The 19,354-nt window shown below is 35.8% G+C and overlaps 1 protein-coding gene and 1 long non-coding RNA gene across 4 annotated transcripts in view; one reads left to right on the top strand and one right to left on the bottom strand.

The window, feature by feature from the left end:
• Positions 1 to 19,354, bottom strand: part of LOC115840868 (uncharacterized) — a 128,075-nt gene that overhangs the window by 53,042 nt on the left and 55,679 nt on the right. For 2 of the 3 annotated variants that reach the window (XR_009565124.2, XR_009565126.2), the window contains one exon: positions 5,909 to 6,076. The exons of the other annotated variant lie outside the window; for it this stretch is intronic. This is a non-coding gene — a long non-coding RNA (uncharacterized lncRNA). The remainder of the gene's footprint in view (positions 1 to 5,908; positions 6,077 to 19,354) is intronic. 3 annotated transcript variants of the gene reach the window in all.
• Positions 1 to 19,354, top strand: part of PTPN12 (protein tyrosine phosphatase non-receptor type 12) — an 86,064-nt gene that overhangs the window by 60,676 nt on the left and 6,034 nt on the right. Inside the window, exons 12-13 of the mRNA XM_030834299.3 lie at positions 4,061 to 4,146; positions 14,942 to 15,924. Of these exons, the coding sequence (XP_030690159.1) occupies positions 4,061 to 4,146; positions 14,942 to 15,924 (1,069 nt within the window). The remainder of the gene's footprint in view (positions 1 to 4,060; positions 4,147 to 14,941; positions 15,925 to 19,354) is intronic.

Genomic DNA, 19,354 nt, shown 5'->3' with positions numbered 1-19,354 from the left:
ATATTAACCCCTTATCAGATACATGATATGAGAATATTTTTTCCCATTTAGTAGGTTGCCTTTTCATTTTCTTGAGGTTTCCTTTGCTATGCAGAAGCTTTTTAGTGTGATAATACCACTTGTTTAAATTTGCTTTTGTTGCCTTTGCTAGAAAAAAATTTTAAGGCAATGTTCAATGTTGTATTTTTAAAGGTTTTAACTATATTTCCAAAAAAGTGTGAAAAATATTGCATTACTCTCTCATCTTCATTTTTCTCATTACCTGATTTTTCTTTTTTTTAGGTTTTATTCATTAAATTAAACTTCCTTTTTACTAGCCTGAACTCCACACTACAGTTACATTTTTGTTATAGATTTTTTCTAATAGGTCAAAGGTTTACAAATCCCTAAGGAATACAAGAAAAATCATACATTATATGAGATTAGATGAAATAGCATCCAATAGCAGATAGTGGTTACTTCAATCCTACTTTCTTATCTCATTGCCTGGTTATATAGGAGCCACACACTACATGTTTGCATGCTAACTGAACTTAAAATATTAGGTTATGTCCTTGTGTTTTGTTAAAGCTGACATGATGACTGCTGAATTTGCCAGTTGTACAAGATGTTTTTTCCTGTTTTGCAAAAGGGAAAAACAATTTTCTATAGAATCCATTCTGAAAAACTATATTTTATGAGAATAAATATTTTGCCAAAGGTTGTGTACCATAATGTGTGGTACTATATATCTCAATGGATGAATGGTTAAAAACGTGGAAGGACAAGTGGATAGGATAAAAGATAGCGTATCATTCTAGATAACTTTTTAATGTTTTCCTCTTAAGAAATCTTATTTTCTAGGTACTTTAAAATATAAATGACTGTTTTTATAACATGTTTATATATGGTTAGAAACCATAAATCCCAGTTAGAGAAAATGTAGGATCTAAAAATTTGGGGAAAATTATCTTAGAGCTGTGTGGTTGAGTAAAATGATTTGAAATATCTTACTTATCTTTCTGAACCTATGCTCTGAAAAACAATCATAAATCTCCATTTATTATTTCTCTGACAACTTAATTTAGAAGTAAAGTTAAGGAACTTTTAAAAAAGCTCTTAAAGCTCTATGTCTCAAAATTATTTTTGTAGAGATTTTAGTTTGAAATGCTAATCAGCAATATGACTCTATGATAAATGTTATTTGTTAGAGGTATTTACAACTAAAATCACTTCTCAGAGTAGAAGATGTAAAGAGAAAATTTATTTTGGAATCCAGTAGCATTTGACTTGGGATTTAGAAACACCTCAGTAAGCAAGCAGCTCTAAGGTATGCGCACATGCCTTTTTATCTTGTATATAAAAGATACTACCACCAGTTTACACCAGGATTTTCAGTTCTAGGGTGATTAACAGCAACAATAGTTTGTGTTATGGTCCTTCTGTTATGCTTGTGTTGTACATTTTAGATGTGATATTACTGAACTCTGAATTTTTTTCCAATGTAAAGTTTTTTTAAAGCACCTTGTTTTAGTATTTATTTTGTTCTGCAGCTGATAATATATCCTTATATATTTGATAATTAGGTTCTGATTTTTTTCTTTTGTGGCCCTTGATAAAGCTGTTATGTGGAAATATTAATACACAAAAAATATTAATACACTTTAGCAAAATGGGTAAAGGTGGTCAAAAGTTTAAAAAGAATAGCTTTAGCAAGCTCTGCTTTAAACAAGAGAATACACTAGAACCTAATCTCCAGTAGCTTCTTTAATTTCTAAAATTCCTTTCAACTTCAAAAGTTGGTGATTGTTTTAAGTGATAATAGAAGCAGCCAAAGAGCTGTATACATTAGGACAAGTGTGGGGACAAAAGCTGTACATATAAGAGGATCAGAAAATATAAAAGTACAGCAAACATTATTGTAGGTAAAAACTAGGAATCCAAGAACATTGTTTTATTCTCAAGTCCAGTGACTAGGAGGTTTTGTTCATGCTGTGTGGGGGCAGTGGCTCTCTGAGTTGTAGTTCTGCATTACCACATGGATTCCTTTAATCATATGAAATTCAACATGCTCAAATATCTTACCTCCCCCAGAAGTTCTTTTCCTGTTTTGTCCCTTTCTGTTAATAGCTTTCATTCACCCAGAATGAGGAATCATCATGACACCTTCTTTCCTTTGTCACATGCAGTCATTTGCTTACAAATACCCTTACTTTCTCTTCCTGTTCCATTCCTACCTGTTCCATACTTCCATTCTCTGTTCTTTTATTTGTCAGTGTCTTATCCACCCCTTAATGCCATTCGACATGCTACCTTAATGTTTTCAACTTCTTAATATTTTCCCAAGTATATTCTTAATATTCTCACCTAAACATCTCCTTTCTCTGATTTCATAGCTTCATTGTACTGATTTTACCATTTTATGGTTTTATTATTACCCTTTCACTTTTTTGTTTGATGACTGTACAGTTCTTGAAGTTAAGGGCTATGTCCTTTACATTTTTGTATCCTTTCCAGTGCTTACTGTTCATTGCCTTTCACACATAGATCCACAATGCCTTACCTGCTGTCCCAAAATCTAAAATGCACTGAAAACCTACAGTTGGTTTGTGTGTCTGTGTGTGTCTGTGCGTTTGGTATTTGGCAGCAAAACCTGACTTGACGTGACATGAGGCTGTTTATGTTGAAATTGTAAAAAATTGATGTGTTTTTGTGGGTTAGAAACAACAGTTCAGTCGAAGCAGTTTCATATGGTTCACTAATCTTTCTTTAACCTACTTAATAAGAATATTTATAGATTTTGGTACAAAAACATTAATGAGTGTTATTATGGGAATATGATTGTTTAATTAATAGAGATAAGCAAATGAATCACTAATATGTGAGAGGAATCTTTATGACGAGAGTAGTCTTTAAGTTCTGGTAATATCTGAGGATCTAAAAGTGTGATAACAAAGTCCTGATTTACTCGAGGCAAAACCAGTTTATACTTGTTGTCTAGGTGTAAAAGCCCTGATATGGACAATGAATTATGTGGTTATCCTATCTATAGCAGATATCCCTGCAACAGATGCCTCCGATTTGATAGGCAGCTGTAATTAAGGATGCAGGCTTTTAGTCTCATAATGTAACTCTTGTTTTGGTCAGAACAAGATGCATAGTAAGATGTGTAAGACACTTCTAATGCATCTGATATTAGGAAACAGGGTCCATTAAAAATTGCTGTAAACTTGAGGTCTCTGTTTTCTATTGTTGGGAGTACTTAGTAGAAAAGGACACTGGCAAGAAACAGTTATATAGACAAAAAAGATGCCATGATGGATATGGTAGAAGTGTCTTGTGACTTTAAAAAAAAAAAAAAAGTCAACTACAGTTTCAGAGTTCCTTAATTGATTATCGTATATGCAAAGATGGCTTTTTTCGTAAAATTATCTGAGATGTAGGCAAGGGTGAAAACCATTCTTGTCTTCTGGCCCAGAATTCACATAGCCTAGCTATATAAAAATGAGGTACTTTCTGAGGCTGAAACTAATTCAAGACAATGTTTTATATAATAATTTCACATCTCCTCTATTCACAATCCTAAATACAACCTGAGGTTCTTATAGGTTGTATAAGAACTGTATTGACTCAGGATCATCCCTTTTAAAGTAGTAGGTAGCAACAGGAGTCCCAAAAAAGTCTGGGAAAGGTGAAGGATATAAGACTTACCTTGTTTTTTTTCCCCCTATGTGCACATTACGAATCTAGTGGTAGTAATGCCTGAAAAAAAGATCATCTTGGATCTTTATTTTCTTGGGAAATCTGTTTCTTAACAGTAGCATTTGAAATATGTTGAAATGCTGCTCGACACGGTTGATTTTCTTGGTAACTGGATATGGACTGTTTTTTTGATATTAAGTTTTCTCATTGAATTTGTTCTTTCGGGCTTAAATGTAGAGGACATAACACCTATTTTATTATTTGGCAAAATTAGCATTGTTTTAAAAATTCACAAGCCCAATAACAATTTATTTGAAACATGAGGAAGGAAAATTATTTTTCCCCTAACTTTAATGAAGCATTTTTTTTTTCTTGGCAGAATGAAATTAACACTGAAAATATGGTCAGCTCCATAGATCCTGACAAACAAGATTCTCCCCCTCCAAAACCACCAAGGACCCGCAGGTATTGTACGTCACATTTTCTTTGAAAGGATACTTATCTTTTACTCATTGTTACATAAAACAAAAAAATTCTGAATATTTCTTAGTTTTATTTTATAAGTTTTCTTATCATTCTTTTGTTTAGTATGTAGCATATGTATGGCAACTGACTTTTTTAATGGTGTACTGTAAAAAATTCTTTTCAATTTAGATAAAATTTCAGTAGTATACTATACCAGAACAGTGAGCATAACCATGAATTGACTATAGCTCATCTTTTGGTATGTGGTACAACTAAAATTTTAGCTATTCCTAAGATTTATTTCAGTTTTCTAATGACTGAACAGGTAATATGATTGTCAAAAATTGTATGCCTGTTAAAGAGGTTATGTGAAGATGTTTAATAATATATATCACTGGCAAAGCTGAGTTTATTTCTTTCTAGATTTTCTTACTTTCATACCAAGCTCTCATTTATAACAGTTAAAATCAATATATATTCCTATCCCCCTTTTTCCCTCTTTTCTTTCAGGGTAGCTAGGTCAGTTAGATGGTAGTATGGAAAGAATATAGATAGAGTCAGAATGATTTAGTTTCAAATCCTTTTCATCCACTTACTAGCTCTGAAGTCGTGAGTAAGCCACTTAATTTATTTGATCTTGGGTTTTTTGTTTGTTTGTTTAAGTATTGTCCTAAGAATTAAATGAAATAAAGTATGTGAAAATGCTACATGTAGGACCTGGCACATACTTGGTCTTCACTAAATGTTGGTTTTCCCATTACAATGTGGAGTTAAGATTGAGTTACTGGGGGCTTTCCTGGTGGCGCAGTGGTTGGGAGTCCGCCTGCCGATGCGGGGGACGCGGGTTTGTGCCCCGGTTCGGGGGGATCCCACATGCCGCGGAGCGGCTGGGCCCGTGGGCCATGGCCGCTGGGCCTGCGCGTCCGGAGCCTGTGCTCCGCAACGGGAGAGGCCACAGCAGTGAGAGGCCCACATACCGCAAAAAAAAAAAAAAAAGATTGAGTTACTGAATTATTTTTAAAAGGAGACACAGTGGAAGACAAGTAATAAAACTGTTAGAATGACTTATACTGTGTCTTGTCTCGAGCATAGATCTGCCCAAACTGATTCACCTTCCCTCAAAGTAGGACTTCCTTTGTATAGGATTCACCAATTTTTTCCCCTTAAAAGTTTGATAGAAGTTGAATAAAGTTGGGTGAGGTGACTATGCTTGTGTCTTGGCATTGAGTTGCTGTACCTTAATGAGATCCTTCTTTACAAAAGTAAAAGCTTACAACTAAGGCAAGATGTAGTAGCTATTATAGTCTCTGGAATGCCTTTGCATACTTCTCTAAGGGAGATCAGAAAGCCTATATAGGTGGGTTGAGGTCTAAGTGTTTAAATGCTCAGGATGTTAACTGTACACCAACACTTCTCAACAGTTCTTTCCTATTTGATTTCCATTTTGGTATTTACTGTGGAAGGTAGCCAGTTAAAACCTATAAACTGTTAGTTCTCTAATTTTTTTGTCTCCCGTATCAGTTCTGTAGAGTCCTAAAGAAACTAATGACCTTAAAGGAAATTAAGAAACATTTTTGCTACACTGATATCTTTTAATTTGGATTTTCAGAGTGAGCCAAGGTAGAGGCCCTCAGAGTGTATGCTAATATTTTTGATTTATATGGTCATCTACCTCCAACTACAAATCGTGGTAGCCTTTTCCTAATTTTGAAGGAAAAAAATGAGTGTAGAGTGTTCTGAATTTTAAACCTTTCTCATATACCTTTTTAAAAGCTTGGGTCGGGCTTCCCTGGTGCGCAGTGGTTGAGAGTCCGCCTGCCGATGCAGGGGACATAGGTTCGTGCTCCGGTCCGGGAAAGATCCCACATGCCGCGGAGAGGCTGGGCCCGTGAGCCATCGCCACTGGGCCTGCGCGTCCGGAGCCTGTGCTCTGTAACGGGAGAGGCCACAACATTGAGAGGCCCGCGTACCGCAAAAAAAAAAAAAAAAGTTTGGCTTCTATTTTTCTTCAGTAAATGAAAAAATAATTCTAAAAAGTAGTAAATGAGTATTAACAGAAAAGTGTTCATTCAGCTTATGTCAGGGCTTTATTTCGGGATATGTGCTCAAGTTTTTATATGTGTGTGAGTTTGTATTACATGCTTAGTCCATCTTCTTTCTTATTCATGAAATAGAGGTAAGTGGCAGAATTTTATTGTGTTCCACAAAGAATACTTTGTTAACTGAAAATAAAATCCCAAGAGCATAAGATTGATAAAAACAGTATACTTTATTTTTTCAGTATGGCTTACAGTAAGCAAGTTAATCAGTTGTTTAGAGTACACTGGAGTTTTTGGAGACGGATCTGGAGAGGAAGGCTCATGTTTGTTGTGTTAGATGTAGTCAGTCATATGATTCTGGTTTATAAATACTTAAAGAAATCAAATTGTAGATTTTGAATAGCAGATTTCATTTTCTCTTTTCAATATATATGTTGTTAAACTAATAATATTCTCGATATTTTGTCACTAACACCAGCACTCTGGAAGTATACATTGTTAGTTATTTCTATAAACTGTCAACAGATTTACTACAAAGACACAAAAGTATGCCTTAGTAAATTTTTCTTAATTTATAAATATTTCAGAGACAAAAACAATATACTTGATGCTTCTAATGCCTCTCAATTCAAACAAACTTAAGTTGGAATAGGACTGGAGAAAGAAAGTGTTCTGTTTTAGACATTTTGATATCTAGGCTGGAGGTAAAAAATATACTGAGGACTCTGTATATAGCTGATGTAGAAGACTTGGGCATGAATAAGATCTTTCAGATTCTGGGTACAATATCTCAAAGTACCAAGGAGGGAACCTGGGTAAGCACCAAAATGTGTGAAGAGCAAACTAAAAGAAAGCTGTAAAAAAAAAAGAAATGAACAATCAAGGGATAAAGGAAAACCAGGAAACAGTGGCATTATATAGGCCAAGAACGAGAGTGTTTTATATCTGGCAGAAATGCATGAATATCTATTTACTTCCTTTAAGGACTGCCTGGGAGAATGAACTGGACTTTTAAACATCTGTGGCACTTAGAATATCCTGGATAGGTGAGGGTATTTCTGGGATCAAAACAAGGAGCTGAGGTATGCTCAAATAGAGGCATTCGGGAACTCTCATCAAGCACAGGATGTGGTGGGATTCAGGTGACCCAGGGCCCTGGGAAAAAGGCGAGTAGAAACTTGGGTTATGGGAGAAATCCATATACATAAAACAGCTATTATTCTACTTGACTTTTTTCTGTTTTTTTTTTTTTTTTAAATAAATTTATTTATTTATTTTTGCCAGTGTTGGGTCTTCGTTGCTGTGTACAGGCTTTTGCAGCGAGCTGGGGCTACTCTTCGTTGCGGTGTGCCGGCTTCTTATTGCGGTGGCTTCTCTTGTTTTGGAGCACGGGCTCTAGGCGCATGGGCTTCAGTAGTTGCAGCATGTGGGCTCAGTAGTTGTGGCGCACGGGCTTTAGTTGCTCCGCGGCATGTGGGATCATCCTGGACCAGGGCTCGAACCCGTGTCCCCTGGCTTGGCAGGCGGATTCTTAACCACTGTATCACCAGGGAAGCCCTTTGTTTCTTCTTTGAAATGTTATTTTCCTTTTGTTGATTTAAAAAAATAATTACATTAAAACCAAATGTATTTCCTTAAAATGACTAATTTATAAGAAAGAGGAGCAAAGTGGTTGAATAAAACTAGAAAGTGGTCCTATAGACCAGCCAAATAGGAGAAGAAAAAATTTTAAAAGCGATGCCTTTCAAAATATGAATACCTGGAAATAACTGTAAGTAGAAAGTAGAACCTGAAGTAGAAATGTATTCATTTGCATTAGTGAAAAAAATTAAGTGTTCTTGGTTGGAAAAGTTAACTGTAATTTAGCTTTCTTCAGTGATATTTAAAATATCAGTTGTTTTCAAATTTGATGCAGTTCTCATCAAAATACCAAAGGAATCTTCTCTGAACTTCCCAATATAATGTTAAAGTTCACTTGTAAGAATCAAGAGACAAAAATACCAAAGAAAACTTAGGATGAAAGTAGTGATGAGTGAGAACCAACCCTTTTAAAAATTATAAAACTATATTTAAAACAATCTGTTAGTGGAACTTCCCTGGTGCTCCAGTGGGTAAGACTCCATGCTCCCAATGCAGGGGGCCTGGGTTTGATTCCTGGTCAGGGAACTAGATCCCACATGCATGCCGCAGCTAAGAGTCCACATGCCTCAACCATGAACCCACATGCCACAACTAAAAGATCCTGCATGTCGCAACTAAGACCCAGTGCAGCCAAAATAAATAAATAAAATGCATTATAAACATAAAAATAATCTGTTAGTGGTATAAGAATATACCAGTTGCGACTTCCTTGGAAGTCCAGTGGTTAAGACTCCACACTCCCAGTGCAGGGGGCATGAGTTCAATCCCTGATCAGGGACCTACAATCCTGCATGCTGCATGTAGTGGCCAAAAAAAAAAAAAAGCGTGCATATATGTGTGTGTGTGTATATATATACACACACACATACATACATACCAGTTAGTTGATGGACTTGAATAAGCAACTAGGAAATATAGATCGTGTTATGAATTAATTTAACATATATTAAACAAGGAAAAAGAAAAGGGTTATTTATTAAGTCATATTATTAACCATTAGGGGAAAAATATATTTAGATCTTTATATCACACCACATACCAAAGTAAGCTTCAGATAGTTAAATTAATTAAATATAAAAAGTCAAATCATTGAAACATACAATATAGTTTAATGTTTGACAGACTTGTAGAGGGGGATATAATAGAAGGGATAAAGGAAATCACAAAGGACAAGATTGATTTATTTGACTACTGAAAGTTTAAAGTTCTAATTGAATTATCCAAATTGGCATTTTTTTAAGATAAATGAGGGTAGATTTTGGCAAAACACACTGCTATGCATGCTTACTGTACTTCTCTAATTTCCTATGCTCTCTGTGTTTTATTTCTTTTCTAATTCTTATTTTGTTCCTTTTCACTGTTTAGAAATACCTTTAATCTCAGATGTATTTTTAAAATTATTGATAGATATTAGAATACATAATAAAACCAAGAAATAAAGGTTAAACACAAGTGGATCATCTTCCTCAACTCCAAAGTGTAAGGTGTTTAGGAGATACCATTTGGTGAAAATTAATAATTAGCATTGATACAGTGTCTATTATATATGTTTTCTCATCTTTTTTAGATCACATGTATTTATTCATTCTGTAGATAGTCAATGATATGTCAAAGTGATAAGTGATATAGTGAACCCAGTGATTTTTACAGTAATCTTGATCACATGGATGTTAACATAGCTAGTTCTCAAAGGTGTTGACCTGCATAGACTAGCAGAGTTCAACTAAGAACACACATCTGTTACCTTCTAGTCCAATACTCTTCATTATATAGTATTAACTCTCTAGAAGAAAGGGTAGTAGTGAAGGTTTTTTGTTTTTAGAATGTTATGTTCTAATATTTTGGTTGTCATTTCCTTCACCTCTATAATCTTTCCATCTCATATTGAATCCAGCCTAATTTATTATAGGGAAAATAATTTTCTGAGTTTCTATAAAACATCAATTTGAAACAAAAGTTATAGAGTTACTCGTTTTAAGACTTTGTCACACCAATTAAATGTAATATTTCTATATTATAAAGACGAAACTTCTTACCGTGAAATTCTGGGCCTTCACAGTATGTCTCCAACTTACCTTTTTAGCCTTATTTTACTCCTTTGGGACCCAAACTGTTGTGTTCATTGTTCTGTCTTCTGGTACTGGTGTAATACCTAGCAAGTGGTAGGTCCTGAATGTTTTGTTTTGTTTTTGGGAAGTAAAAAGTGCATTCCTCAGGACAGATGAAATTAAGAACAATATTTACAATAAGAATGATGCAAGTCATTATCATCAGTGTAATTTTTTTCCATCAGAATACCTCGTGAAAATATTAATGCTGAATACCATAGTGGAAAGTCAGTATGTAACATATATTTCTTTGTGATGGGGCTTATAATTTTTGTGCATATTGAAAGTACTATAAAAGTGTATTTATTAAGCCTTATTTCAACAAGCGTTAGATTAAGGAAGGATAAGGGGAAAGTCTGTTAGTGTAATTATCAGTTAAATTTGAGTAACAAAAAGAACCACAAAGGGATACAAGGAAACTTTTGGAGGTGATGGATATGTTTATTACCTTCAGTGTGGTGATAGTATCATGGATGTATAGGGCTGGCCAAAAGGTTCGTTTGGTTTTTTCCATAAGATGGTTCTAGTAGCACTTAGTTATCTTTAACTTCATTCGAAACAATTTTGTTAGACTGTATTGTGACAGCTGTCATATCAGTGTGCATTTAAAAAAGACTTATCAAAATTGGTGAATTTTTGTGTAGCCATTTTAATATTGAAGATGGAAGAAAAAAAGCAACATTTTTGGCATATTATGCTTTATTATTTCAAGAAAGGTAAAAACGCAACTGAAATGCAAAAAAAGATTTGTGCAGTATATGGAGAAGGTGCTGTGACTGATTGAATGTTTCAAAAGTGGTTTGCGAAGTTTCGTGCTGGAGATTTCTCGCTGGACGATGCTCCACGGTCAGGTAGACCAGTTGAAGTTGATAGCGATCAAATTGAGACATTAATTGAGAACATTCAATGTTAATACCACGTGGGAGATAGCCGACATACTCAAAATATCCAAATGAAGCGCTGAAAATCATTTGCACTAGCTTGGTTGTGTGACTCGCTTTGATGTTTGGGTTCCATATAAGTTAAGTGAGAAAAACCTTCTTGACCATATTTCTGCCTGTGATTCTCTAACAAAAATGTTCCATTTTAAAAACAAATCGCGATAGGCGATGAAAAGTGGATACTGTACATGTGGAACGGAAGAGATCGTGGGGCAAGCGAAATGAACCGCCACCAACCATACCAAAGGCTGCTCTTTATCCAAAGAAGGTGATGTTGTGTATGTGGTGGGATTGGATGTTGTGTATGTGGAGTCCTCTATTATGAGCTCCTTCCGGAAAACCAAACAATTAATTCCAACAAGTACTGCTCCCAATTAAGCCAACTGAAAGCAGCACTTGGCAAAAAGCGTCCAGAACTAGTCAACAGAAAATGCATAATCTCCCATCAGGATAACACAAGACCGCATGTTTCTTTGATGACCAGGCAAAAACTGTTACAGCTCGGCTGGGAAGTTCTGATTCATCCGCCGTATTCACCAGACATTGCACCTTGGGATTTCCATTTATTTCAGTCTTTACAAAATTCTCTTAATGGAAAAAAAATTCAATTCCCTGGAAGACTGTAAAAGGCACCTGGAACAGTTCTTTGCTCAAAAAATGAAAAGTTTTTGGAAGACGGAATTATAAAATTGCCTGAAAAATGGCAAAAGGTAGTGGAACAAAAGGGTGAATACGTTGTTCAATAAAGTTCTTGGTAAAAATGAAAAATGTGTCTTTTATTTTTACTTGGAAAGCAAAAGCACTTTTTGGCCAACCCAATATATGCATATGTCCAAACTCATCAAATTGTATACATTAAATATGTTCAGGGACTTCCGTGGTGGTCCAGTGGTTAAGAATCCACCTTCCAGCGCAGGGGATGCAGGTTCAATCCCTGGTCAGGGAACTAAGATCCCACATGCTGCGGGACAACTAAGACCTAACGCTGCAACTACTGAGCCTGCACGCCACAACTAGAGAGCCCGCATGCTGCAACTACAGAGCCCACGTGCTCTGCAGCCTGTGCGCCACAAATAGAAGCCCACGTGCCACAACTAGAGAGAAGTCTGCACGCACCGCCACGAAAGATCCTGCATGCCACAACTACGACCCAACGCAGCCATAAATATATATATATATATATTTTTTAAAAAGTATATTCAGAGTTTCCCTGGTGGCACAGTGGTTAAGAATGTGCCTGCCAATGCAGGAGACACGGGTTTGAGCCCTGGTCCGGGAAGATCCCACATGTCACGGAGCAACTAAGCCCATGCAACACAACTACTGAGCCTGCGCTCTAGAGCCCGCGAGCCACAACTACTGAAGCCTGTGTGCCTAGAGCCCGTGCTCCGCAACAAGAGAAGCTACCGCAGTGAGGAGCCCACACACCGCAATGAAGAGTAGGCCCTGATCACTGCAACCACTCTTGTGAGAGAAAGCCCACGCGCAGCAATGAAGACCCAACACGGCCAAAAATAAATAAATAAATAAAATAAATTAGAAAAAATGTATGTTCAGGTTTTTGTATATCAACTGTACCTCACTTAAAGCTATTTTTAAAATGTTAGTAGCTAATAATTTCTTTACTATGTACATATCAACATCACATAAGGCTACTGCTTCTAAAAACATTTACAGGATTGTTGGTTAAATAGGCAGTTTAAGCACGTTTAACTCTGGTCCCTCCCTAAACTTCCTAAAATTATAGTGGAGGAACATAAAAATATATAAAGATTAAAAACCAAAAAACTGAAGAGAAGGTGGTAGTAAATGAGATTTTGACAGTATTTTGGGAAGTGGAAAACACACTGACCAATGTGAAAAGGGACTTAGAACAGAGAAAGCTAAAACTTGCTTTCCTGTAGGTGAGGGAAGCCAATAAGAATCAAGATGATTATCTTCAAAGAACCCCCAGAAAGTCCCAGAAATTGGAGGTCCCCCTTAAGCCTGGTGTGTAGAATGGGACTGAAAACAAGAAGAGTACTTGAATGTCTCTATAAAGAGTGTTTAGAACCCCAGATTCCTTCCATCAAATTGAGCAGACAGATGACAGCTTCGCACACACCTGGGAACACAGTAGGGAGGGATTTACTCTGGCGTGGTTGAACCTGGAAGTCTCTGGGTTCAGTATATCAGGTCCAACTGATGGTGGGGTTGTTAGTTCCTTGCTGAAAGCAGGAATCTGCATGCTGAATAGTGAGATTGCTCCCACCCCTTATTTGGCTCCCAGAATACTGATAGCCACTTCTGGTGGGAGACAGAACCCCTCTCTTGAAAAACTAACCAGCCCAAGAGAGGAAATCGATAGTTACTGATGGTTGTGGCCCACCAATGACATTGCAAGGACTGTATTCAGTCACCAAGCGGTAAGACGGCCACTAAGCCACAAGCCCTCCCCCTTACATTTACACACACATTTCCCAGTCATTTAAAATATTCCATTCTCTCAAAATGAACAGAACCAGGAATTATCACACACTTGACAAAGCCTCTAACGTGAAAGACATAATCCAAATAAGCAGGAAAAAATGTATGGAATGGAGACAACACAGAATAGAAAAAAGATGGGGGGGGGTGGCAAATGTCTGTTTTCTCAGTAATTAGGAAATATTGCAACCATGAAATAAGAAACAGGTCATAATAAATAAGAAGCTCTTGGAAATTAAAAATATAATAGCATAAATTTTAAAAATTAAAATTTAATTTTAATTAAAGAAGGCTAGAAGACAGTCAAGGAAATCTCCCAAGAAAATGAACAAATAGAGAAAATAGGAGAGAGAAGATAAAGAAATTAGAGAATCAAACCAAGAGGTATATCACATACTCATAGTAATAATAATAATTATAACTAAAACTAATCATAGTCTGGAAGGAGACTGGAAGAGAAGAAATTATGAAAGAAGCTTCTAGTAGTAACATGAATTTTTGCACAGAAAGTTCTCGATATAATGGATTAAAAATTGTAATACAATGGATTAAAAAAAGTTACACCATGAGATTGTAGAACGTGAAGAATTAAAAAAAAAACTAAAAGCTCAAAAGAGAGAGAAAGGAACATTTCATTCAAAGGAACAGGAATCACAATTATAAAATTCTTAAGGAAAGTTATTTCTAGTCTAGAATAATACACCTTTTCCAAAAGTCAGTAACCTTGAAAATATAATAATTATGTAGGCCTCAGGAAATTTGTTTTCCTATGTTTCCTATGTATAGTTCTTAAGAGGCAATTGGAGGGTATAACCCACTAAATTGAGCAAGTGTAGCTAGAAAAACGTAGATGGGACCTGGGAAACGGGAGAGTGTAACACAAGAGAGAGTGTCAGCTCTGTGGTAGCCTCGGGGGCCAGGGGTCCACACTGGAGCGCGAGGCTCAAGGTTTCTAAGACGGATGTCTGTGATATTGATAGTTACCTGGTATGCTTGACCAATTGAGAGGAGGTGTACAAATCTGCAGGAAAGTTTGAAGAAGGGCTGAATTACTGATGGTGCATAGGAAACCCAAGACAATTATTAGGGGAAAAATAAGAGTTATATAAGAAAAAATAGGAAATCATGCTGTCATTGGTATGAATAATAACTGTAGTCATAAGATTGAACTAACCAAAAATTAGCAGTATTAGGAAGATGGAGAAGACATTTCCATAGTAGGAAGACAGTAGAGTATGTGTGAAATAGAAAGATCAAGTAATAACGTTTATGCATTCTGAAATATTTTGAAATATGGAGGCAAATCTTCGAAGTAGCTGTTTTTAAAAAGTTGAAACTTGATGTGTCAGGGTAAATGGAGGGCTGTGGGAGGGGACTGCTGGTTTTTTATTAAAATTCTTGTGTTATTTGACTTTTTTAAACAATGTACATACATTACTACCTTGTTAAACATTAACTTAGTTTGGCAAATTTTAATTCATAACCACAGACTCTACTGACTTTTACTTTAAAGAGGCTTAGCTACATAACTGTTACCTATAAACTTATTTTTTAAAAGGATGAACATTCTTTTAATACCCTTTTTTTAAATATTTTCCAGTTGCCTTGTAGAAGGGGATGCTAAGGAAGAAATACTGCAGCCTCCAGAACCTCACCCAGTGCCACCCATCTTGACACCTTCTCCCCCTTCAGCTTTTCCAACAGTCACTACTGTGTGGCAGGACAATGACAGATACCATCCAAAGCCAGTGTTGCACGTGGTTTCATCAGAACAACATTCAACAGACCTCAACAGAAACTATAATAAATCAACAGAACTTACAGGGAAAAATGAATCAACTGTTGAACAAATAGATAAAAAATTGGAGCGAAATTTAAGTTTTGAGATTAAGAAGGTCCCTCTTCAAGAAGGACCAAAAAGTTTTGAAGGGAACACACTCTTGAATAGGGGACATGCAATTAAAATTAAATCGGCTTCGGCTTCACCATGTACAATTGATAAAGTCTTTAAATCACAGGAACTGAATTCAAGAGATCTAAAAATTGATGGTATTTCCCAGAATTCCTGTGTGGACTGCAATGCAACACAGTCAAATAAAGCTCCAGTTATCCTACCAGAAGAATCACAGAAGAATTCAGACACACCTCCAAGGCCAGACCGCTTACCTCTTGATGAGAAAGGACATGCACCATGGTCATTTCATGGACCTGAGAATACTCTACCCATGCCTGATTCCTCTGAAGGCAAATCCTCAGATACCCACTGTCAAACAATGAAAACTGGGAGTTCAACACCAAGCCCCACGACACAACTTGCAACCCATGATCTCACAGATCATCACAACAGTTCCCCTCTATTCAGAGCACCCCTCAGTTTTACTAATCCTCTTCACTCTGATGACTCGGACTCTGATGAAAGGAACTCTGATGGTGCTGTGACCAAGAATAAAACCAGTATTTCAACAGCAAGTGCCACTGTTTCTGCTGCCGCTAGTACTGAAAGCATTTCTACAAGGAAAGTATTGTCAATGTCCATTGCTAGACATGATATAGCAGGAACAATACATTCAGGTGCTGAAAAAGGTAATGATAATAGTATCTTAACACTTAAATATTTTTACTATGTGCCAGTCACTGTTCTAAGCAGCTTAGCTATATTAATTCATTATGTTTTATTCCACACTTTACTCCAGAACCTACGCAAAATTTCATTATTTTTGATACTAATTTTTTTTTTAAGTAAGCCCTTTATTTATTGTTCCATTAGTTTGATCACATTGCATTATTGGACTTTTTGTTTCCAAAATATTTAAATTGTTGTAACTGAAAATTTTCTCTTCTTATATCTTACAACTCTTAGTATTTATATGGGTCAAAATTTTATATAACTGAATAATTAGAAATAATTTAGGGATTACTTAAAGTGACAGTGACACAAATATTGTAGAATGGCTTGATTGGCCATTTAATTTCACCCATGTATATTACAGATATCTATTTCGTTATCTTTTTATGATCTTTTAACTACAAAATACCTTTTTAAAATTTTAAACCTCCTCACAAATGCTTGCAAAATGGCTCTTTTCAACAATGAGTTTATCAACCAAGGAGCAATATTGCAGCTGCTCAGCAGAATATAGGAAGTTTAATTCAGTCAGTAGAAAGTGGGATATTTCCATGTCTAGTCATCAGTGCTACTACTGTTTAATTAATGACTCTCTTCTTTAAGCAGTCTAAGCATTTCAAGATAACGTATCCCCTAAGTTCCCAAGATGTATTATTGGGTCTCGAAGCTCCTCTTTAATCTGCTAAAAATTACCATGGTGCCGTCTTAAACAGACCATGAAAAAAAAAAAAAAAAGACCATGAAGTTGACAGCAAATATATAAACACAAAAGCTGTTCATTGATAGGTTGACTATCAGTGGTCTTTTACTTGTCGGTGAACTTTGATAGCGACACACATAGACTGGTATTTATAATGTGCAGTCAAATAAGTACTGTGAACTTGAAAGATGACTTTTTCTAATTCTCACCCAATAAGTACCACCCATACTGTGGTGCCTCTATTTTCCTCAACTCACACATACTTTTTTTTTTTTTTTTATCTTGGGGATGTATCTGGTAGAGTAAATGAGAGTCTAAGCTAGTTTTTTAAATTTACAGGATTTTCTGTGTTCTTGATTCTTTTGTGGTTTATTTGAAGGATCTTCAGAAGATAATGGTTGCCACAATAAATACTACTTTACCAGTTTGGCATAATTTAAAATTGTTAATATATTTTTTCCCCTCGACTTCAGAGTTTGAAAAATAACTGCTAAGTTGTAACTACACAAGAAAACATGTAGATAAGAAATTGTCGTTTTGGTTTTTTTTTTTTTTTTTTTGTAGCATATCAGGCATTTGTTTTGTACCTAGGAAATAAATTTTTTTAAACCATTACTAGAAATAGAGTTTGGTGAGGGCAGGAAGGATGCATGATATAACATGCTCATTAAAAGTTACTGCCATATGACCAGTGTTTTAGTGATAACAGAAAGAGTTCCTTTAGAATACAACATACTGTACAGAATAGTTGAAAGCACTCTTCTGTATACCAGCTCACTTCCTTTCTCTCCATTTTATTTGTATTTCAAAGCAAAGATAGCTGTAAATGTGATTTCTGGTTTCTTTTCACCCTACCTTAACTATGCTAAATGAGTTTGGTATTAACAGAAGATTTTCCTGTGTAAGTATTCTGTGTTGCAGCATAACTACAAGCAGTCCTATTTTTAATGTTAGTAATTATTTACCTTGTAGATGAACCTTTGGCTCAAGGATTAGATTATTGTTTGCTTGTTTGTTTTAAAATTTGCTATGGAATAATTTTGTTTTGATACCTAAAACAACCTTTTGCATAAGTTACTGCCTAAAAAAAACTCCTGGCTATCATTCTGATTTTAATATTGACTCAGGCCTCCTGAAAGATTTCTCAAACATGGCTACACTAGGCTCCCATAAAGTGTATGATTTACAAAAGCCTACGAAAAATGTGCAGGCTCTGGTTGGATAACCTCTGAAACACAAATTTATAACACAGAAAAGGCAATCCAGAGATCCAGGGAGAAACATGCAGTTGAGAAGCCAAGGCCACAGTTAGAAAATAGTCTTTTAAGAGCGAGGACTGTTAAAACAGAAGAGGTATAGAGTTTCCGAAAGATACTTGATACTTGATGTAAACAAGCCATACTGTCCTTCCTGATTTGTTCACGTAATTGTGAAATGGCACCACAGTGTCAAGATTATGCATCCCTTCCTTTCAACAGCCATCTCTTCACTGTGAGCTCTTAGTAACAAAAGAGCAAGGGGAAATATGATTGCTTAGACTGTTACTACCAGACAGGTTAGATAGTTCTTTAGTAGCTTAACTTTATATACAAGAGAGTTCCAGTACTCATGTTTTATGTGTGTGTGTGTGTGTGTGTGTGTACAGATTTTTATATATATACACACACACACACATATATATATAAAGTATTGGACTGGAACTCTTCTCTCAGCAGGATCCAGGGGCTGTATTTTCTTGTGTCTTCAGCTAAACAACTGTAGGAGGAACCAGAGCAGTCATACCTGGCTCATGCATGTTGAAAATTGAAAAGGCTTTTCTTGATTTTCACTCTCTTTTTAATGCATAGCCTATCAAATGTGGTAAAATAGCCAAGTATCATGGCACAGTTGTTCACATTTTTAAGAAAACAGTTGTCAAGGGCCAGACAATATAGGATCCTCACAGCTTCCTTTCTTTGCCCCATCTTTTCTAACCTGAGAGTCCACACACAGAATTGTATCCTCATATTTTCTTTTTCTACCTCCAGTGAAACCTCAAAGGATCTAATACTCTCATTTCACCTAATGCCATAATGAGGCTAACTGACAAGGCTTACTTAATGCATTATCTTTTCCAAGAGCTAATTTTGTTTTTACTGGTGAAAAGCTTTTATATGGCTTCAGTCAGTATTCTCAAAGTATGGTCATATGCCACTGTTCACAAGATTTTAGGCAATAAATAAATGAACATCCAAAAATTTTAATGGTTATATTTTTGTATATTAGGAAAATAACTAACACTTTTAATCTGCTATTTTAGTCATTACTATTTAAAACATGACTGAAGTACATAGTTAAGTTTAAAATGAGTGGGATTTAAAAAAATAGGACATATGGTCCACAGTATGGCAAAACTCGTAAAAGGAGTTTAGCAATTGATCACAGTTTGGGAAGCACTGATTTAAGTCAAATGACTGAAGCTTTCCTTTGTGGACCCAAAGCATTATCAGCAAACCCAGTAGACAAGGCACTCGCCTGCTGGCTTCTCTGCTGAAGATGCCTTCAGACTCAGAGGACAGTGTGATTAATACCTACACGGTGTCAGGAACGTCATGGGAGAGTCATTTTCTCTGTGCAACAGTGATGGAGTTCAGTCTTTGCTCAATAAGCTTTATAATTGTTTTTGATAACAAGTCAAGTGATAAGGA

The sequence above is a fragment of the Globicephala melas genome, chromosome 9 (assembly GCF_963455315.2).
Source record: "Globicephala melas chromosome 9, mGloMel1.2, whole genome shotgun sequence".
Taxonomy (NCBI): domain Eukaryota; kingdom Metazoa; phylum Chordata; class Mammalia; order Artiodactyla; family Delphinidae; genus Globicephala; species Globicephala melas.
The sequence above is the reverse complement of the archived record's forward strand: the minus strand, read 5'-3'. Positions and strand labels throughout refer to the sequence as shown.